The sequence below is a fragment of the Nannobrachium achirus genome, assembly GCF_963921795.1.
Source record: "Nannobrachium achirus genome assembly, chromosome: 15".
NCBI classification, from domain to species: Eukaryota; Metazoa; Chordata; class Actinopteri; order Myctophiformes; family Myctophidae; genus Nannobrachium; species Nannobrachium achirus.
The window spans coordinates 11,616,617-11,640,123 of NC_137822.1; the positions used below are offsets into that span (position 1 = coordinate 11,616,617).

Genomic DNA, 23,507 nt, shown 5'->3' on the forward strand with positions numbered 1-23,507 from the left:
TGAGCAGCCAGGGCTTTCTTTTTTTGCCTAAAAACATTCTACTCAATCAGTTGCTTCCCAGCTGCTGTTCGACAGCCAGCTAGACAGCCCAGTACATTTCTGGGATATAAACAGCAGTATTTCTTGATAAGATATTGATAAACGGCAGTATTTCTTGATAAGATATTGATGTGTTGTTTTTTCTTTTCAATTTTTTCCCCCAAACAATACAGTACATTGATAAAATATGTTGTGATTGCCTTTTGGTACAACCGTGCACCAACTTTGGAAAGACATCCCTAAGGGCCATGGGTATATAGCAGTTGCGTGGGTTACAGATAAAAAATGAGAACAATGTGTGCAAGGTGTGCTGTATGCATACTGTATAGACACGAGTGGCTGCATAATCAGTACAGTATTGTGAAAAATAATATGGTGCTACTCGGCTGTGTCTAACATTTTTGCACAGTTCCTCCCTACATCACAGCCAGCCAGTTTGACAATGTGGTGTCCATTCCATCCAAAGTATCCCTTTGTGTCTTCACAATGAACACATTTTTGCAGCTTCATTTACAAGCTACATACCTAATAACCTATTATTGATAGCTAAATATTAAAGGGCCAGTTCACCTCTGGGACATGCAGCATGAAGACTCATATGATGCAAAATGCATCATCATTCACACTGAAATACTAAAATATCTCAAAACACAGATTGAACACAAAGAATTACTCAGGATTATGTTGATCTTCTCCCAAACAACAATAAAATAAGATCTGGTTGTCCCAGAGGTGAACTGGCCCTTTAATAACTATATCCACACGGGGACTGCCCCATAGGTCGAACTCCTGTTGGGTCGAACAGCGTCGGCAGGTTAGATAATCACCCGCGACCGTCGGCAGGTTAAATAATCACCCGCGTCACGGCTACTGAGGTTAGGTTTAGGTTTAGGGTTAGAGGGGTGCATCCCGCCACTCCGACATGTCTCCTTTCCGACATGTCTCCATTCCAACACTAACCCTATCTCTAACCCTAACCCTAAACTTAACCCCTATGGGAGTGTCGCCACTCCGACAATTAGAAGTCAATTTCGGAGTGGCGACATGTCAGAATGGAGAGCGACTCCCGGGTTAGAGTTAGGCATAGTTTTACTGAGGTTAGGATTAGGGTTTGGGTTAGAGTTTGGTGGTCGATCCAAAGGGTGTTCGACCTAATGACATGTCCTGTAAACAGTTGCCCCATCATGGATATTGAGAACCTGTGACTGTTGTATGCTCTGTTGCACAGAGACGGATAAGGAAAGACAGAAGGGCATGGGTTCAAGACAAGAGGTCCTGGAACACATTTAAAACTCTTTTTCTTTTTTTTTTAAACAATATGTTTATTTTCTTTTTTTCTTTTTTTTTTAGAGGCACACAACAAATACAGATACATGACAATGAAAATGAAAATACAAACTGCAATAAAATAACTTGAACATTTAAAACTCTTAATCATATTTTCTATTAACTCATTCGTAGTTTACGGCCGTAAAGCCCGTTAATTTCTCTATGTCTTTCACTGCCGGCTTCTCCAAGTCCTACCTGTTAACGTGGGCGCTCGTCCAGTTCCCATCGTGCGTGATCGGACACTGCTCGTGTGTTCGCGTATTCCATCAGCTTCTCAAATCCGTTGAAACTTTTTCAATTGATCAATAACTTCTCCATCTGTAAGCCGCGGAGCTCAGACAGTAAGCTGGGCCAAAATAGAGGACGGACTTCCGCTTCCGGTTCAGGGACTCCAATGTTAAAGTGGTCCGCTCAATAATGTGTCCGTGTAGAAACCGATCACGGAGCATTAGTTCCGGCCTATTTTAGTTGCGCTTCGATAAAAAAATGTTTTTTAATTAATTTTTATTACATTTACGGGTTCTACGGGCATGGCAGAGAAGGGGTTGTACAAAGGGGTATTTTGATGGCAGAGTTTGTGTTAATAATAATCTCCTTGATGTTAAAAGATTAACAGTGGGTATTTACTGTATATTATGCGTATTATCATATTCTAATGCAATTTAATCTGACATGTTGAATGTGAGTGATATGTTGAACGTTGTGCCATTAATTCATTATTATGATTTTGATTGCAAGCACAGTGTACTCGTCTATCTGAATAATGCACTTTTTGCCAGACCCATGAAATGGGTAGGCCTACATAAGCAAATGTCGGTCTGTCCCTTTTCTATATAAAGGGTATATATGATGATGACATGCCTACAAAAGGCATGATGTCATAAATGATGATGACAGACAGGGGGTCTGGCACAACCAGGTTGACCTGGTCTAGTTAAATAGCAGAAAGGCTCCGTGCTGGACATAGACCAGATATGAGCTAAGGTGCCCCCACTTTCTGTATTTCCTCACTCCCCCTAATAGACAATTTTCCTAATAACACCTCATCTTAGGACCAATACCTTTGCTACTATGCATGACAACTGCATCTGTTGTTAAACAAGCAATGGCACTTGCACCGCGCTTTGCCCTGGACGTAAGATGAATGGTAAATGGAGCATTTATATAGCGCCTTTATTGAAGGCGCTTTACATAGATTGGGCATTACATTCACATATTCATAGACCGATGGCGGAGGAAAGTATGCAAGGCACCAACCTGCTCATCGACAGCAATTAGGGATTCAGCGTTCGAACTGGGAACCTTCCGGTTGTCAAGTGGCCACTCTACCCCTGCCGTAAGAGAGGGCCTAAGTATTGTTCGTAGTTGACATGCTGCCCTCTAGTGATTGCTTATATTGTGATGAAATCATTCCCTGGGGTTCTGTGAAATACTTTGAAAGTCAAAATAATCACTGTTCAGGGCTGCATCACTCATGTGGGCTTGCTATGGTGAAGTTACTACAGAGAGAGGTACTGGGTATCTGGCCGTGGCAGATACAGGATTTTCAGCCGTATGTAAACCACTTATATGGCCAATGTGAAGATGTCCTGTTGATCTTTGGTGATAGAACACTTGCTTACCCTTTGCTGTCTGTGCAGTTTGCCAGTTGACCAAGCAAACTGTCTGCCATGCACTGTCAGTGATAAAGCATAATTAAATTGCTGTGGAAATGGGGCAGCTATATTTCATGGGTAATTCTCCACGCTGTGTGTGTGTGTGTGTGTGTGTGTGTGTGTGTGTGTGTGTGTGTGTGTGTGTGTGTGTGTGTGTGTGTGTGTGTGTGTGTGTGTGTGTGTGTGTGTGTGTGTGTGTGTGTGTGTGTGTGTGTGTGTGTGTGTGTGTGTGTGTGTGTGTGTGTGTGTGTGTTGGAGGTCCTTGGTAAAAGAAATCTAGCTGTAGCAGACATCCAGTGCAATGCTATCCCACGTGTCTACATTGAACACATTAGAATCAAACCGATTTGATAGCTAGAATGTAAGTGCACAATTATGTTATATTACAAATATGACATGTATGATTCATCTCTGACAGTGTCATTAATAGAAAAGAGGGGAGGGACTTCAGACAATCTTAACCACTTAAACCCTGTACTTAGTTGACCGGAGTCCCCAGAGGCCTCTATACAAGGCTCTCCTGTTATTGCTTTACACTAAATGTCTTCATTTAAAATACAAGCTCACAGCGCATTGCGTTGGCCAAGGATTCCCAAACCTTTCTGGTTGCGACCCCCTTATTAATTGAACTGTGGATCCCCCACCCTGGCACTTGGATTTGTAGGCATTACATTCCACAGATAAATATTGTGAAACTACAAGCTACAATTTAATTACTTTTAAGACCTTTTTAACACATTTTGTGCCTTTTTTATTTTGAAGTGATCCCAGCAATAGATTGCCACGATTTCTTCCCATAGGCGGGCACTTTTATTTTGAAGAGCCAAAGTGAAAACGTGCACGCTTGGTGCGACTTTACACTGGTGACCTGACGGTTGCTTATCTCCCGATTAGGGAGTCTTACTCGTATGTTTAATGATAAAACAACGACAAATGTATCTGAATGTGCTGCTCCGTAAAGCTTTAAACCAAGTTAAGTTTAGTTTTTTTTACTGTTATTGAATAGAAAACAGGCTATTTACTTTTATTTTCAACATATTGACATAATGTCATAATGACTTTTGATCAGTATTTTCTATTCAAAATGTTGTCGATTAAAGGGGTACTTGGATTCATATGATCAGGAAAAAGTGTACTGAAGCCCAACAAATTTGAGAACCACTGGATTAGATCTAAAACATAGCATAGTAGATCACTAAAGTAGAATACCTACCATCACAAGGGCATGGCAGTGGATCATGACAATGCTAATGGACTGAATCATTAGTACCAAAATATACATTGAGAAAATATACTAATGTTTGTTGGAATACAACTTGTTGGGACTAAACTGTTTCCGTCACATCCCTGAATAGCCTTTTTCTGCTCATAGATTTGACTTTGCTGTATGTGAGCATTTGTGTGTTTTTGTATACACACACCCTGTCAGGAGCCAAATAACCTGTCAGACATCAGACTACATTATGTTTCTTGTGTGTATTAATATTGAGTTCTCGTACCCAGGTCACATCTGCGCCAACTGTTAGCTGTGTGTGAAAGGGTGGGGGAGCAGCATTCCCAGTGCCACTTTAATTGTGTGTGTGTTGAACAGAGAAGACATTATGTATTATTATGTATGCATAACATGGCCTGTCCCCCCAATGTGGATGTGGTCTGCTCTTGCCTGAAAGATGCATTCCGCATGTCAATAAGACCTGAGATGCAGAGAAAGAGACGATAGGGTTGTGTCTGTGTGCGTGCGTGCGTGCGTGCGTGTGTGTGTGTGTGCGTGTGTGTGTGTGTGCGCGTGCGTGCGTGCGTTTCTGTCTGTCTGTGTGACAGTGCCCTGTCTAAACAGCCCTACCATTGCATTTCTCCCTCAATGAAAACGCTCATAGTAGAAATTCAAGTAGGCCCCCATAGTGTCTAGAAACCAGCTTGTTCCCAAGCACTACAGTATGTCTTCTGAAACCTAATGGTTCGCTAATTGATAATGTAGAATAGACAGTGACTGAAATGTAAACCAGACAAATCTGCTATTGCCAAAAAAAAGAAAAATGCCCTCAGCTGATTTGGTCTGGCACCGCTCAGTTGTGATTGGATTTCACTCCTTCCGAAGTAGTGAGGGGCCAATCAGGGCCCAGTATGCAAATGTTTATCACTTGAGGCCTTTTTTTTATTTGGACTTTGGAAATGCAGGTTTCCACACAGAGTTTCTAGACTAATGTCTATGCAGTGATATTTGTCTGGCCATGCCAGGCTAACTGAAATCAACATCAGTAAAAAAAGTAATTTGGGTCTACTGAGCTACAGCCCTGATCTCCAGCTCCAGGCTAAATCATTTCTAGTGGACGACACATAAATATCTTCACTCTCGGGCAGAAACCTCGTATCTTCAAGTTTCACATTACTGTATGTTTTATTTAGTAAATTAAAGCCCTACATCGTACAAAAGAATCGCACAAAAGTAGTAAGAATAGCAGATCTACAAGCACACAATGCTTCGCATTGCGAGGCGTTGTGTGCTTGTAGTTCGGCAATTTTCACTATTTTAAATCGTTTTTAGAATAATAACAAAAAAGGACATACATTTTGGACATACAGGGTTTCCTCCCGACAACGACGATATGTTACTATTTATCTATCTGTCTCATGTCAGGTGCTAAGAACCCTCCCTTACTGACCTTGTGTTTTTTTCTCTTTTTGTCCATTTTTATTGTATTCCTCCATTCAGAGAGAGACTCATGACGGTTCAGGCGATGCTGAGAAAGAACCGTTAGACGCGGATGTAAAGGATGCCAAGATAATGAAAGGTATGCCTCGTGGTTTAGTGGTCGATAATCCAATGATTTGTTTGCATGTTTGTTTTTGTCTCCACCAGCCGAAGGCTGAGGGAGAGTATGTTTTCCCCTCCGTCCGTCCGTCCGTCCGTCCGTCCGTCCGTCCGTCCGTCCGTGCGTCCTTGCGTGCGTCCGTGCGTCCTCGCAGTTTGTGAGCAGCTAATCTCAGTCACCGTTGGCCCGATCGCTGCCAAACTGAGCACACACACTCCCTGGATGCCAATCTAGAACCTCTGCCCCACATTTTTCAAATCAGCCTCATGGTGGCGCTATAACAGGCCGATTTGTGTGGCCTGGTTGTTACCAGCTAATCTCCGGCGCCGTTGGCCCGATCGCTGCCAAACTGAGCACACACACTCCCTGGATGCTAATTCAGAACCTCTGCCCCACATTTTTTAAATCAGCCTCATGGTGGCGCTATAACAGGCCGATTTGTGTGGCCTGGTGGAGACCTGTGCTCGGAAGAGCACTGCTTCTAGTTTCCTATGTTTTCTCCGATTTTTGTCCTTTTTTTCTGTCTTGTCTCTCTCCCTATTCAATTATGTCCTTCTCTTTCTGTCTCTCCAGCCGTCTTTGCTCCAATCTGTTTCGCTATAAAGGCTAAAGAAAACGACATGTTGCCTCTGGAGAGGAACAATCGAGTTCGATTGGATGATGACTCGGATGAAGACAAGGTTTGGTTTATTTCCTTTAACTTTCATGAGTGCTTTAACGATTTTCCGCTTTCATTTTGCTTGAACCTTTTGTTTACGTTTCCCCCCATTGCCATTTGTTTATACGTGACATTCAGACCCGTATTGGGCATTAAACTATAAAATGAATGTAATTAGCCATTGCTACCTTTTGAAAGTTTCGGTGCCCCACAAATCTTACTTTTGCCTTTCCTGAACAGAGATGTCCTTTGTATAGTATCAATGACTATCTTTAAATGCCCTAAAATGACTAACATTAATGTTTTACATGAAGCTGTTAGGTGAGGAAGGACTGGAGGCTATCATTGGCGGGGCTCAGATGATTGACAAGGAGTCTTTTACAATCCCGGCGCCAGAAGAGAAGAAACCCACCCTCAGTCTGGAGGAGTTGGAGGCAAAACAAGGTAACGCCACAGTTGTTGTGATTAATCATTTGTAGTCACTATTGTGAATTGACACCAGCAGGGTTTGCACGGCAATGGACAGTCATCATTGGCACATTTTCTCCTTATGTTTAGGCTATACATGTGGAATGAATTCTTACTAGACAAATCTGCCAATCATAGTACTTAGCTATGTTTATCCGTATTAGGTTATTGTAGTGTCAAACCCCTTTCCCACATGGAATCCATAACGTTGCTGGAAAAATGGAGAGGTTCTGTCTGATCCCACATTACATGACTCTAAAGGATACAGTGCGAGAGAGTTCTAAAAAAATATAAAACTAGGCATTTGGGAATGATAATTTGGGACAAATATAAATCGCAGTTGGGACGAAGAGGGTGTTTTATTTTTCTTCTACCGCATGGAAAATCTCAGATACACATATTCCCGTAACCGAGAACACAACATCATCATGTTATGGAAATCGGAAATTGATTCACACACTAATCAAGTGATTAAATGGTGCTAGATCGAGTAGTGAGTACATTTACAAAACAAAGTTTTACGGAAATCGACATTGGCTCGTGTCCCCCCCACATTACGCCAATATGGAACATTGCCAGTGGATTAATGGCTTTATGTGCAAGTGGGAAAGGGGCTTGAGTCTCCCATCCACAGTAGGTCTCACTACTGCCATCTGTGTGTTAAAATGGTCAGACTCCTGTGTGTCTGTAATGTCTGTGATCCAATAGCTCTTCCCCCTGTCTCACTGTCCTCACTGTCTCCATTTCCCCTCTCCTTTCATCTATCTGCCTACCTACCCAACAGGCGTGTTCTATAATTAAAGGGACCTTTCAGTATCTAAGTACAGCCGCTGGGAGACAAGCGTGCACGCTTGCTTGCACGCACGCATGCACGCACACACATACACATCTCAATCAAATCATCTGGCATGGCCTTCCTTTACAGGAAGCCAGGAGTTGGGGGGAGGGGGGAAAGCGAGGGGACGGATAAGTCCAATGGGCACAAATTGTAAATCATCCCGGCAGGAGGGTGTAAATTCCCGGAAGGACAAAGTGTTGTAGAACAGTAAGCGGCAGTCATATTTCTCTCAGAGACCTCATAGAGATGCATGCTTTTATTCTCTCTCTCTGTCTCTGTCTGTCTGTCTGTCTGTCTGTCTGTCTGTCTGTCTGTCTGTCTGTCTCTCTCTCTCTGTCACTCACGCACACACGCAGAACCCCGCTGCTTCTTGGTGGTAGAGTGATAAATGTATTCATGGACACCAGGCACTCGTTCATAATATTTAGCATGCATATAGGCTTGCGCGCAAGGCGGGGAAAGTAATACACTTAGGGATTCATACATAACGCAATTGTGATGCTGTTACAGTGCAACACTTTCCTCAGCCACTTGGTTGCAAAGCTCTAGCTGCCACCGTTGATGTGGGGGAAAAGGATTTTTCAGCAAGAAATGCAGAGAAGAGTGTGTACGCACACACATACACACTCACATACAGAGTGTCTACACGTTCCAAGTAGCATTATACCACACTATAAAAGACACACACTTAATTTCTTTAACCACATAAGCCCTGGCATTTTATTGTCTTGGTCTATAGGTTAGAATATGATTAATTGACATATTTAGATTAATAGCCCGTCAATTAACTCAGTCGGTGCCATATTTAAAGTGGGATGACCTCTTATATTGCCGGTTCGCCAACAAAGGGTTAAAAAAATAGTGTGCACGCTGGTGCACACATTCGTGCACAGATCATGCACTATGCATGTGCATGCTTTTCACAGCTTTCAAACAAAAAAATCCGCTTGGAAATCCGTTCAGGCATTCAGGAGAAAGGAGCCCTTATGTTTTCTTCAAATGTAAACAAACATGGCTGCCATGTTTGAAAGATGGGGTTGGTATGGGGGTTAAACATGCAATTTCGCGATCGCGATCATGCCTAGTACACTGTTGGAGGTCCAAAAAAAATTTTTTCAAAAAAAATGTTTTCAATTTTTTTTTTTTTTTTTTTTTTATTTTTTTTTTTTAAAAGACGTTCAGAAGACGTCTGGCAGGGAGGTCCATAGTGAAAAAGACGTTTTAAAGACGTTTTTATCATAGAAACATATTTTTTGGCAGGGTATGAGTTAAATTACTGCACATGCAAACGAGATGTTTTATTTTATAGATTTTATTTTTAACATTGCTGGAGGTTCAGACAAGCATGTGTGCTGCAAGGCGTTGAATATGACAAATTAGCAATTCTATCACACGTTCACAATCAGTATTAAATATTTTCCTTGTAAAATGAATAATTTTCCTCTGTTGTCAGATGTAATCTTTTTTAATACAATAACAAATACATATACAATTTTAAGGCGGTCGATTGGCTCATTTAAGATGTATTATTTCTGTCACGTCCACATAATTGTCTGTAACATTACAAGTAACTGATCCTGTATTGTCACACAGATTATGCAGATACTGTAGACAGGCTCATCATTTGTACGGTAGTGTTTCCTCACGGCCAACAGAAGACACTAGTAGTGTAATGATAGCCCTCGGAGAAGACAGGCAAACACTGGGCCAGTCTAATGAATATGTGAATGAATTGGCTGTCAGTCAGCAGGCTGCTACTTGGTTAGGTTGCAGGGAATCAATGGAAGACGGAACAAAGCTAATGTGTATTGATGGACTGGAGAAGGATCGCACACACACTCACTGGTCGGTCACTTACTGTGGTCACTCACTGGCCAAATCCACACTGTGTGTGTGTGTGTGTGTGTGTGTGTGTGTGTGTGTGTGTGTGTGTGTGTGTGTGTGTGTGTGTGTGTGTGTGTGTGTGTGTGTGTGTGTGTGTGTGTGAGTTAACTGAAACTTAATGTGAGAAAAATCGATGAATCAAATCAATTCGCTAATTAAAAAATCACACTTGTGTGAACTGAGCGGTGGAGTCTGTGCGTGTGTGTGTGTGCGTGCGTGCGTGCGTGTGTGAGTGTGCCTTGCCTGTTCTGGCCTGGCCTGAACAACAGCGCCCCTCCCTTAACATGTGTGGTCATAAAAGGTACTGTAGGCTACATACAGACAGACACGGACGGAGACAGACAGACCCACACACACGGCCACGTATAGGAGCGTTGTGACCACCGCTCAATAAAAGTAAAACTTCAGTATGTGTGAGGAAAAAAAAACTACAATATTGGCTTTAAAATGTATTGGAAATTTTTAAGCAAAACTATACATTATTTTAGTTTTTACTTTTACTCAATCAATCCTGGCCATGGAAATAATTTAGAACACCTAGCCCCGGTGCTGGCAGTTCATTGCAATTGCCTTTACATTATTTTGGATTAAGTGGCTAAGGAAAGTGTTCCTTCTGGCCATGCTTTTGCAAAGATTTATTTGAAGAGAAAAAAAGATAATTTTCAGTTGTATGCCTCTGCCAACCAGTTGCACTTAAGATCCATGTCTGTCCAGAGTTATATGATACAGTATATAGGGAAGACTTTAAAGGCAGTGGCGTCAGTTCAGCAAAAGCTAAGGTATGGCAACAGGCATGATGAATTCATTTTAAGAAGTGTATATCAAACATATAATTTTCCAAATGTCGGTCTGTCTGAGTGTCTGTCTGTCTGTCTGTCTGTCTGTCTGAGTGAGTGTCTGTCACAGCGTTTCTCCTCAGTGGCTGGAGCAATTGATCTGAAATCGCATTACCATTAGCATATGAACACACCTAACATAACTGTGAAGCCCGTTTGTCACTTTCACAAATCATATGCTGTATATTAGCATTTTTATGGTGTATCTATATCTATTCTGCATCTAGCTTGAGGCATATCTATTCTGCATCTAGCATGAGGCAACATGTTTAACCTGTGTGTGTGTGTGTGTGTGTGTGTGTGTGTGTGTGTGTGTGTGTGTGTGTGTGTGTGTGTGTGTGTGTGTGTGTGTGTGTGTGTGTGTGTGTGTGTGTGTGTGTGTGTGTGTGTGTGCAGGCGGGGGGGGGGGGTCTGTTGTCTGGCCCTGTTACAGATTTTGTCCAAAAATCATGCAGATCGGTACACAGTATCTCTGTAGCCATTAAACGAAACGGGTATTTCTTACATTGATGCTCCTACATATTATCATGCAAGCACCAGTTAAAGTTACTTTCCATCCCTCATATACTGTGTGCACAGTGCACATCCCATAACCCACACACTGCACATCATTTCAGAGCTCATATCTTTGAACGGGTAAGGACTAGTATATATTATTTTCCTTGTAGCCAAGGTATGTCAGCTGCTATACCTTGCCATACCCAATTGACACCTCTGTTTAAAGGATTTTAACACAACGGAAGCCAAGGTTTCTAACATTTCTAGCTGTTGCTGCTGCCGCCGTTCACTTACGCTTTATTTTGAAGAGCCTCGGAAGCTTCGTGCGTGTGCACGTGAGTGTCCACTGACGATTGAGGAAGATAATCCATTTGTTTACAAACGCTCGCGAAACTAAAATCCAAACCGCGGCCGACCATCGCGGTAAAGTGTCGCCGTGAAAACAGGCAGATCTCTGCTTCCCTGGCGTTCTTTGCACCTTATTCAGAGATAAAGCCCTTTTTATGTTTCAGCATAGAATAGAAATCAATGCAGCCTAGATGCTCCATTTCGCTTCTGTGCGTGTCATGTTATGACATATGCACCAGCGTCTCTAACAGGATACACAGGATGGATGCAGCTGCATGTTAACAAAGTTAACCCTTTGTCTCGTTGAGAGAGACGAGACAACTGAGTTTTGGCACAGCGACCTCCAGTGGCCGTATCTCGTTACTGAACGAGTTTTGCCCCCAAGTTGTTAATAAAAGGTGTTACAGTACAATAGGTGTATCACTAAGTTATCACTATATTGGCATGTATGACATGTTTTGTGGTGTCACAGTGACCTTTGACCATTGCTTTACAAATTATAATCAGTTCATCCCTGGATGGAATGGAGGTTGTGTTCTTGGGATTCAGAATGGGGCGGATGGAAAGGTGAACAACCGGGCATACAGGTGGACAGCCTCTGGCTGCGGCTGTCGCTGACATTTGCATGGAAATAAAACTAATTTTAATTGGCGTCCAAAAATGTAATGAAAATTACCAACAACTTACAAATGAAACTGTAAAAGAAAGAAAATCATTATTTGCATATGATTCATTCAAATAATCACACTGTTCACACACCAGCATGCAAATAATATATTTGTACGGTATGTTGGAACATGCTACTATAGTGTCATTCAGCTGTGGTTCTCCAGATAAAATATTAAATAACAACAAATATGATGGTCATCAGCCTCATAGTTTTGCAAGATTAGCTGCAGACACACACACACACACACACACACACACACTAGGGCATTCACGAATAGTGATTTTTTTTTAGTATTCGAATTATTCGACCTCAAAGTATTCGAATAGTCGAATATTCTACAGGACTGGCCAAACTGTCAAATATTAAGTAAGCAAGAGGCGAACATTGTGAAAATAGCAGATCTACATCTACATGCTCACAACGCCTCGCAACGTTTATCTACGGAACTGAGTCACATTAAATGTAATAACTACAATCTCAAGTGCTTGTCAGGGTCCCCAGTTCAAATATGTTTATTTTGGGGGTCACGGCCTAAAAAGTTTTGAGAACCCCTGGTATAGAGCATTAACAAATTCATCCACCAGGGACATTTACAACTCATTCTTATGACTTCCTATCTAGCCAAGCTTTATAAACTTTTTAAATTAAAAATTTTAAAGAGAAAACAATAAAAACATTAAAATAACCGAATATTCGACTTCGGTGAACAACGTCGAATAGTGACTTTGATATTCGAATGTTCGAATATTCGAATATTTGGTGAATGCCCTAACACACACACACACACACACACACACACACACACACACACACACACACACACGAAAGTATGATCTCCTGGCGAAGATAATTACATCTGACACATGGTGCACTTTGGTGGTCAAAGCTCAGTGCTGTTGATTGGCTGCATGGCTCAACTATGCACACCCTTAAATGTGTTTGTTGCCAGCATCATGTTACCCATGATGCTGTCACCCGGAACTGGCATTGTGCCATGAATTGTGGTGATTTGTGCCCCGCTCTGCCTTCATTGTTCATGACTCGAATATGATTCGCTTCACCAGGCAGCCCTATTTTTAACCCAGGAGGGAAAGCTGTGTGTGTGCACACACACACACACACACACACACACACACACACACACACACACACACACACACACACACACACACACACACACACACACACACACACGCACCAATAACTTTAATGACTTGTTTTCTCTCATGTGTTGTCTCATTGCCTCTTTCCTTCTTTGTCTGGCTTCCCTCTCTGTGTTTTGTTCTTCTTTCTTTTCTCTCCATCCTGCCTTTCTCTCTCCCCCTGTCTCCCACCTACGATAATACGTATTTATCATTTATACATGGTTGCGTGCTGTGTCGGACACCGGAAATGTCAGATCTAAGCTCACCAATGCATTTTGCTGCGCATTGTGACCTTTTAGCCTATTTTTGGCGCGTGACACCGGCATGCAATTAAGTACCAATCACCCTTGACAAATCTCTCACTTTTGCTCCATCTTAATCTACCTCTTGACATTTTCCTCCTTTTATATTGTTCACTCCCCCACACCCTGTCCGTCAGTGGTCCTTCCTCTACCTGTCGTCGCCGCGTGTTCCATCATCATTTCCTCCTCCTCTTCTGTCCTTGTCTTCCCTCCAGTAGAAAAAAATAAAACACCCCGAGAAAGTTAGAGCTCATCATAAACTCAACCGCGTAACACAGAACTTACTCGAACCTCTGAAGCCGAGCTGTTTCCCTCTCACATACCGGTAACTGTCAAAATAATGGACACGCTCTTCCCCTGCTTCTCGCCCAGCCAAGCAGAAAGTAGATGAACGTGTAGGTGTTGCTTAACCCATTTTAGGCCTAGGATTATTGAATGCTTTAACCAGTGAAAAATAGCAGATATACAAGCTCACAACGCGGCACCGAGTGCCGCGCTGCGAGCTTGTAGATCTGCTATTTTTGAAAAAGTCGTGAAGATGTGTGCAAATCTTTGACTTGTATGTATTTTTTAAAGCGAACATTTGTAACGCAAATTTTGCTTCTGGGTGGTCCCTGGAAATAAATATTTTGAGATGCGGGTCCGTGGCCAAATAAATATCATTTTTTGGGGGTCCTTCACTTGAAAAGCTTTGAGAACCACTGACATAGTAGTGTCTCAAGAACAGACTAACTGAGCTCCAGTTAAGTGAAAAGGACCTTTTCTTTGACGATGGCTGGCCAGATTGCTGACATAGAAACATAGGTTTTTCAAAAAACCTTAGAAGGATTCAAAAGACACTTATAGAATCGGGTCAAAATTCTAATTTTCAAGATTTTTCAAAAATAACAGATCTACAAGCTCGCAGTGCGGCACTCGGTGCAGCGCTGTGAGCTTGTATATCTGCTATTTTTCAATAGTTAAAGCATAAAATAATACTGTGTACCCATTCTAAATGGGTTAAAAGAAAAAGAAAAAAACAGGAGAAGAAGAAGTCGCCGAGGCTGTGTGGAGAGAAGACAGCCAGCCTTCCTCTTTTTTTCTAACCATGTTTTTTCATTGTCTTCCCAGCCAAGCAGAAGCTGGAGGACCGTCTGGCTGCCGCGGCGAGGGAGAAACTGGCCCAGGCCTCCAAGGAATCCAAGGAGAAACAGCTGCAGGCTGAGAGGAAGAGGAAGGCCGCTCTGTTCCTCCAGAACCTCCGTGGCCCCCTCACTGGAGAGCCCGAAGCCAAGAGAGCAGAGGTACAGTAGACACCACATCACACCGCACGTGGAGTGGTTGGATGGCTGTGGGGGTTGTTTTCATAATCGGTACACGGTGGCCATAAACGAGAATTATGTGGAAAAACCAGGGACATGCTGGGCCCCTGATTCAGCCCGGGAAAAAGAGTTGGAGAGGCCCTCATTGCACGCTATATAGAGAGAGATCTCTCTCTATAGCACTGCTGCGACTCAAAGATTTGCCATTTCAGATCATGACAAGTGACAAGCCAGTGGGCCAATTACATGAGTTATATTTCGTTGTTGTCGGGTGGAAACCTTGTATGTCCAAAACCGTTTGTTTTGTATTTATCATTTTAAAAATGATTTAAACTAGTGAAAACAGCCAATCTACAAGCACACAACGCCTCGAGTTGCAAGGCGTTGTGTGCTTGTAGATCTGCTGTTTTCACTACTTTTGTGCAAACAGTTTAATTTTTACTTTTGTGCAAACAGTTTACTTTTTTCCTAATTTCCCGGCCTGGACCGGCCGTTCGGGAGTTGTCACGCTTTTCCCAATGGCCAGCACGTCCCTGGGAAAAACTCAAATTGAACCACATGAGCTCTGGTCTGGTGTTCCTACTCTAGGCATGTCATAAAATGGGCAAGAATAGCTGTGCTGCGACATGTTTGTAGTTTGTAGATTGGCCATTTCCGGCAAAGAGATGTACAGGGAAAAAAGGAGGGGGACAAGTGTATACAGTAGGGTTTAAGACAAGTGCATAAAGCTGTGAACTCTGTATCTTTCATGTCCTACCCCGTATTCGAACCCGGGTCTGTATTGATTGAAGTGTTGATTACGTTTTTACCACTGAGCTAATAGAGCCTGCCTGCCATGTGTTCTTGGTCAAAACATGCCCCTTTCCGCGGATCATAACTAAAGCACGGGTGATCGGAGTTATAATTTTTTCCCCCCCGGTGAACGAAAAGACGATTGGCTGACAATTATTTTCACACCATTGCCATACTTGTTTCCATGTTAAAAGGTTTTCACACATTTTCAAATACCGTTATTACATTTGTAATCGTGACAGCCCTAGACATGACATGACTGTATAAAGGGCTCTTCTGCAGCGTGTCAGCATGTTGTTGGTGCTTTTCCCCCGAGCCTGCACGCCTCCACGCTGCCTGAAGTTGGTGGGTGGATGTTTGGATGACTTTCCTTGTCTTCCTGTGTCTTTGCCTGTGTGCTGCTATTGCATGATGCACCCCACAAAGTGACTCCAGGAAATAACTTATTGTGGTCGCTGGCAGTCATGTATTTCTGCTGTCCATTGAATTTTCAGCTGATATTATTTCGTCAAAATTAATAAAGAGCGGGTATACACGCTCACAACGCGTCTAGTCACGACACGCTATGAACTTGCAAAAATATATTGAAAAATGACACGTTTTAGAAAAAGCTTGATTTATTTATTTTTTGTTTTGCATGTGCCCAAAATAGGGATGCCAGGGTTCGTGTGGTTAAACAGAGTTTCCTTTCCCCCTCATTTAACATTTTGACAATTTAAAAAAGCCGACTGCAGCTGATCTTTTGGGCAAAATTTGTCAATCAGTTGTCATTTTCTCCTGCTGTTATATCTGCCTTTTATCATTGCACTGCTACCGGAGCGACTGCTAGCAGTTAATTAGCTCAAATCATCCATCAGACAGTGAACACAGAGTTGGAGCTGTCACTTTTTTCCCTTTCTTTCTTCCTTTTCAAAATTCAGATTTATTTTATTTTCTCTTGACAGCTGATATCCGATGATGGAAAGTCTGAAATTATAGTGGAATTTCTCTGTCACACTGATATAGTCAGATTCCCTGCTTGTGTGTGTGTCTGTACTGTGCGAATGTGCAGATAGACCTATACAACAGACAGACGGCAAACAAACTTTATTCCTTTTCGGTTTCAGACCGCGTGGGCGCTTGGGTAGCGCAGGGGTAAACTACCTGTCTATGCTGTACAAACACAATTGGATATGTTTGGGAGGAGGTAGCGACTCGGGCTTGGGCGACACTTGTCAGTGAGTGTTGTTGAATGGGAATTGTTGCACAGGGGGCACTACTTCCTCCCGGTGGGGGCTCCTCACTGGCAGGTGAGGCAATAGTGTACAATAGCAATGGCAAACCACAGATGTGTGGGCAGGGTTAATTGGCAGCATAGTGACTGAATTGGGAGGGGGTGGGGAAAGGGTAAAATAATTGCCTACTCTATTTAAAAATAAATAACTGCATCCATGGCGCTAATAAGTCGTTCTGACAAATTTTCAAGTGCAAACCGAGAACTGGTCAAACCTTATCAGGGATTATGTTTGTTACCTCGTTAAAAAAATGTTTTTTCTTCACTGATCCTCTCTGCGCTCTGAGGTTCTCGCGTGCACCTGGCACCTGTACGTATGCGTGTGCTTGCTTGCAATGCATGCTTGTGCACGTTTGAATGTCTGGCCGTATTGATAGTAGCTTTCCTGGTGAGTTTCCCTGCAATGCATTAGGAGATTAAGGCATGAATGTCTGGTCCCCCGAGAAACACTCTTCATCTTCATCAGCCTACCGAGAGAAACGGACCTTAATTGGTGTCGCTGACACTAATGCACACTTGCTGGAGCTTCCCCTGTGTGTGTGTGTGTGTGTGTGTGTGTGCGCGTGCGTGCGCAGATGTCTGTCACATTATGGGGATATCCAACCAGTACGGTATACTATAGGACCCCTGAGGCCCAGCCCCATAGGCTCTGTGATGAGAAAGCAATGCTTTGACGGAGTGTATTCACAATGTGGCGCGCACGTGCATGAATGGCTGTATGCCTGTATGCAGTTGTATACCGTCGCTGTTGGATGGAAACCTTGTGTCCAAAACCGTTACTTTTTGAACCTGTGCTCCAGTGGATCCAATGTACCGGTAGTTTTTTAAACCCCACTGACAGACTTTAAAATATAGACGATCTGTAAGCTTGTGAACTTGTAGATGGGCTATTTATACAAATAGGCTATTTATTTAATTTACGAAAAAAGCAACCTAGTGCGGATATGTTGGGTTCCGCTGCATCTTTTACCTGTCTCTTAATGAGCCAGGCTGGCTGACTGACTGGGTCTCTGCATATCTGTGTGTATTTGCAAGTTGCATTCAACCAAAAAACGTAAGTTCTATCCCTAAAGCCTGAAGTTTTATCCCCTAATGATTGCCTCTTCGCCTTACATAAAGTTACATAAAACTATTTTTCTGTATCCTTATCTTGCAGCTAAGGGAACATCCTCATATCATAACATCAGCATTTTCTATTGCGAGAAAGTAAAAATCTGTTATGTTTGAGATACTGCCACAAGCTTTCTCCAGGCAGTGCCACTGAATGGAGCTGAAAGCCCGTTTTACCCAAATAAGTCATGACTTGGTTTTGACAGACTGCCGACTGGACCCATGCGGCTTTGCGTCATGAAACTGGTCCAGAGCATTATTTTAAAGATGCACTGCCTGTTCACTGACACATCGTTCATCTAGAGCAGGGGTCTTCAACGTTTTCTGGCCAAGGACCCCTTAGTTTAGAGAGAGATAAAGCAGGGACCCCCACAACCTTTTCATAGATTCCATATACTGTAGTTTCATTGTTTGACAGCACGATCATCAGTGTATTTTGGATTCATGTCAATTTGTGTTTTAAGATATTTAACCACTTGAACCGTCAATACTTAATAAACTTGACCTTTCACTCTGTAATTAGTCTGCTCTTTTTCCCCAATACACCAAACTTTTTTGTCAAAAATAGCCGATCTACAAGATCACGAGGCGTTGTGAGCTTGTAGATCTGCTATTTTTCTCTAAAGTTCTCAGAATATGGACACTAGGGTTCAAGTGGTTAATATAAAAAAGAAAAAGAAAAAAAGCTTCTATCCCACAAAGATTTGGAGGACCCCCTGCAGTAACTCTGAGGACCCCCTGTTGAAGACCGATGATCTAGAGAACTTGTAGAATGGGCCATATATTGGACGTGTAACTTCCAATATTTTGAAATCTATTTAATTGCGTTATGCCCAAACATCACATCCTTTTCTGCATACATTTTGCAGGCCGGCAGAAGGTTATACACACTTTGACTCATTTTGGCCATCTTACTTAACATACACTGCATGCCAGCATAGTGTCTACAAGAGACTACATTGGATTGTAGCCCAGCATTTCTGACATTGCCAAAGCTTTGTCCAAGCCTAGGGACTCCATGGATTGGCCCGTAGATGGCCATCCCTTGCCCTGTATCTATCACACTGAAAGATATAAGCCAGCAAACCATTGTTCACGAGGAACAATTTTGTCTGGGATGGCCTTAAGACAGCCAAACTCACATGCAGACAACTGAACACATTGTTTCTCCCCTCCTTCATATGTCTCATTCACTCACGAGCACACACACACACACACACACACACACACACACACACACACACACACACACACACGCACAGTCTCACATTATCGCTTAAAATGTTTTGCTTAATGTTTTAGTGGACTCAGTGCTTCTGTCTCGTTGTATTGCTTCTAGGCCTGGATACTGCTCGGCTTCTCTCTTATCCCCAATAGGCTGAGAAGAGAGATTTACACAGGCGTCAGGGAAATAATGATGGCCTTTTACCGAACCCCATTCTACTGTAGGAGATGCATTTCTCTACATCCTCTCCCTGCGTCACATTCTCTGTGTAACTCCCCCTCACTCCCCTTCAAGGCATTCTATAGCTGCTCATGTACCTTCCTCTTTTTTTCATCTCATTTGCTTTGCAACGTTTAAGTGTTTTTAATATTTATATATCCATTCGTCCATAAATATTTCTCAGACATAGGCGAAGGATTGGCAGCATTTATCCTCCCTTTTAAGGATGTATTGCCCTAATTTCCTCCCAACAGAGTGGTTTTAGACTCGTTTGAAGGTTCACTCAAGTAAACCGTCATCTCGAACAATCATCTAAAATGTACAGTAACTATGTTGTGTTGTTTATACTCATTGATTGTACCCCATAGTTTGGTTTGATTACACTGAGTATAGCTGTTTCCTACAGTTATTACCTACAGTACTGTACATCAAATGGTTGATGTTGACAATTAAGTCTTTCTTCCCCCAGTAAAAGACAAATGCAAGGGCTCTCTCTCCAGCAGCTATCGTTTTCTAACAATTATGTCTCGTGTGATGGCCACCTACAAAGCTCTTGTCTCCTGTAGTGCTTGTCGCTGGTTACAGTTGTCTCCTGCAGTGGCTGTCATACACAACAGCGGTCTTAAGTTGTTGTTTTTTAGTCCCATTTTGACTGTCTCCAATATTTCCTGCTGCATACAATGGCAGTCTTCTGTCGTTGTTGGCGTTGCCACTGCCACAAAACCTGGAGACGGCACAACCAACATCTTGTCCTTGTCCTGCGGTAAATAAAGGATGTTTATTCTCCCCCATCAAAGCGCATTATACAGTGCCCAGAGACAGGCTTATTCTTTTTACTGAAAAAGGTTTTACAACAGGGAGTGGCACTGCCTGTACATACATACAATGAAACTTATATAGGCACTGAGCAAATAATTTCCCGCTTGCAGCTTGCAGAGCTTTGAATCTCCCATGACTTCCTCTAACAGTTGTAATAATGGTTGTTTCCCAAAATGCTACTGCGGACGAGATGTTTTGCTGCTGTAAATTGTTTTCTTAAGTCACCCCTCCAAGATAACACACATTACATGTTTAATTTTCAAAAGTTGGATGTGTTGGTGCTTACTCATCCACAGCCACCTAGCCATACTCTGTACGTCTCTTTTTTGTGTACATTCTGTTGATGTTGATTCATTGCATGTTCGCGAATGTTTTACTGCTTACAGGGAGGGGTCTGAAGGTTCATTCTATCTCAGTTCATCCTCATAAAAAAGAGTTTTGAACAAACGCCATTAAGGAGTTTCACGTCATGGTTCTTATGTCATACTAACTACTCAGGGGAAACGGCATGACAAATGTTCCAATGCTGTGAATGCATCAGAGAGCTGCTCCTTTGAACAGAGACTATTGATGATGATATTCACATAGCTCTTACGTCATACTACTCAGGGGAAACTCCATGACAATTTTCCCAATGCTGGTAAAGCATCCAAGAGCTGCACCAATAGGTCTGTGTAGGCTCCATTCATTTTTCAAAATGCACTCAACCACTGATTGGGTCTCATATTTTAATTATTAAATGTGGATACAAATAAATAGCCTTGATTATTTATCTATCATCAGATTAATGCAAACTATGTGCAAGATAGCAGTGGGCTCTGATTACGCCAGGCCACAGATGATGAGCGTTAAATAGGCGCAAGATTTGATATTTAGACAATAGGGGCGCATCATGCGCAAGAGCTAAATAATGAGAACTACACCATTTAGAAGATACGATTGCCCTGCATTGCACCAGGCGGAAGACCCTATGAGGTGATGCACCTACATAAAAGACGATTGGTTCGATTCAAGATGGGGATATCCAACCAGTACGGTATACTATAGGACCCCTGAGGCACAGCCCCATCATTATCCATGTAATATGACAACAAGATCAAAGGCGCCGTCCCAGACACAAGATGCAGTCCAGAGGCACGTTGGCAAAATGACCTCTGTGTGAATATGGTCAATCAAGTAACGAGGCCCCAAATAATCAAGCAATTAGTTTCAAATCTAACATCAATACACTATTCCCTTTCATCCACGTCTCTTACAGATGTAATGTAAATATCTCTCCTAACTCTATGATGTAAACGCTGCAACAAACTACCGATAAAGGCTCCTCTTTTTCGGAATCACAAATGGATGGACAAGGCAGGAGTCCTTTGTAGTGTAAATGAGGTTCGGTCAAGGACCTTTGATGTAAACCGGGGCTCTCTTCATGATGAATGCAGTGTGTCAGTTTCTTCTCATGTGGGACCAGTGACTGAGGGGGGAGCAGGAAGTTCACCTGTTCCACCAGGTGGTGGTGGGTGGGGTCAGGTCGCCATGGCATCGGTTATATCACTGTCCTCCAGCGGTTCTGTGACATCTGCCATGGCCTTCTGGGTGTACTCGTTCTGGACGTGTGTTTTACAAAGTTAGCATAGAGCTTTTATTTCTAGTTTGCGTGAACTGTGTGTGCCTGAGCAGCCAGGCAGCATTGGTAGGTATGTCTCTTGCTAGGTTAAATACAAAGTCTGTAGGTCAAGTTGCTGTTTCTTTGTCTGCTTTATTTTAGGCTAGCAGTGCTTAAAGGAGTAGTTCACCACTTTTCAACCTGTCTTCATATAATAGGTCCTCACTAATGTTCATGATAAAATAGCACCATTTTTTTCTACTGAGTCCAAGTCTCCTAGGAGAGCTGTGGGAAGTTCAGAATCCATCGTCTTGTGACATCATCATTTTCCCCCCCAAAAAATTAATCAATATTTTTGAAAAAAATATTTAGATTTTTATTATCGCGAGAACAATGGCTTCCACTTTAAAATTGCAACTTTTCATGAATAGAAAGCCTGCAGTTTCTATAAGCTGGATTGGCAATCGATGATGTCTCAAGACGATGGGTTTCTGACCTGCCCACAGCCCTCCTCTGAGAAAAAAAAAAGAAAAGCTTTTTTTGAGTGAGGACCAATTATATGAACATAGGTTGAAAAGTGGTGGAGTGCCCCTTTAAGTAACAATTTTATTCAACCACATGAACCCTAGTGTCCCTACTAGGGTGAACATCCTGCAAAAATAACAACCAATCTACAAGCTCACAGCACAGCCATTTAAGCTGAACTAATTTACTGTCTTTCAAAACATCGACTGAAGGGGTTAACCGCCACGTTGTCCTTACCTTTTAACGCGGGCGCGTGCGTGCACAGATCATGTACCAGGCGTGTCTACACCCGATCACAGCTTTCAAATAAAAAAATCCCATTGAAAAAATACGCTTCCATCGCTGAGCTCTGTCTGCTACTGTTTACATGATGGCTAAACGGTAGCTGCGCCATGATCCTGCCCCTGACCGGATACGGAAACCAATCAAAGAGGATACGGAAATGCGACTGGAAGCACTTCTCCGAGGGTGATTAGAGACTGATTCGCGATAAACAGTGATTATACTTTTAAATGTTTTATAGCGATTAAAGCATATTAAAGTCTCGGGATTATTGGGCCCGGCGGAGAGGAACATAGGATTTTCTCGAGACTATCGGGTGAGGCGGTAAATGAGTTGAGTACCGGTAGTTAAAGGTTCTGTACATTTTGGGGTCTGGGGATTTGGACAGGTATGAAATTGCACTAGAGTGCTACTGCTGTGTCTTGGCTTTTTTGTGCCTCTCGTGCTTTCCAAAGTGGTGACCGTTTTGTTGAAGAAGGGAACATTATGTAAGCTGTCAGGAGTAAACAGCGTGTGCTGAATGAGCACTTATATGGCTTGCCTACTTGTTGTTGCCCTTCGTTCACTCACGCTGTGCATGTTACTGTAACTTGTCACCAAGACCCACACAAGGTGACACAGGGCCGTGTATGGCTTTGAGGAGGCATCGGTATGGCATCGTGTGCTCTCCAGAATCTGTCTGGCACCGCACAAGACCACTGGCTGCTCTCCAGGAACATTGTCAGCAGACTGAAAAGAGGATTTAACTTTTCCTTTGTTTAGACTGACATGGTGAAAGTTCATCATAAAGCCAGAGGCTCATCTCTGACCGGCTTTAGCAGTGAGCAGTAGGGATGGGACGATAAGCGATGTTATCGTTTATCGTGATAGAAAATACT

The 23,507-nt window shown here is 42.6% G+C and overlaps 1 protein-coding gene across 2 annotated transcripts in view; it reads left to right on the plus strand.

Annotated features, from left to right (window-relative positions):
• Positions 1 to 23,507, plus strand: part of sfswap (splicing factor SWAP) — a 115,782-nt gene that overhangs the window by 43,326 nt on the left and 48,949 nt on the right. For both annotated transcript variants that reach the window (XM_080743833.1, XM_080743834.1), the window contains 4 exons: positions 5,737 to 5,815; positions 6,410 to 6,516; positions 6,809 to 6,938; positions 14,594 to 14,766. In XM_080743833.1, the coding sequence (XP_080599959.1) occupies positions 5,737 to 5,815; positions 6,410 to 6,516; positions 6,809 to 6,938; positions 14,594 to 14,766 (489 nt within the window). The remainder of the gene's footprint in view (positions 1 to 5,736; positions 5,816 to 6,409; positions 6,517 to 6,808; positions 6,939 to 14,593; positions 14,767 to 23,507) is intronic.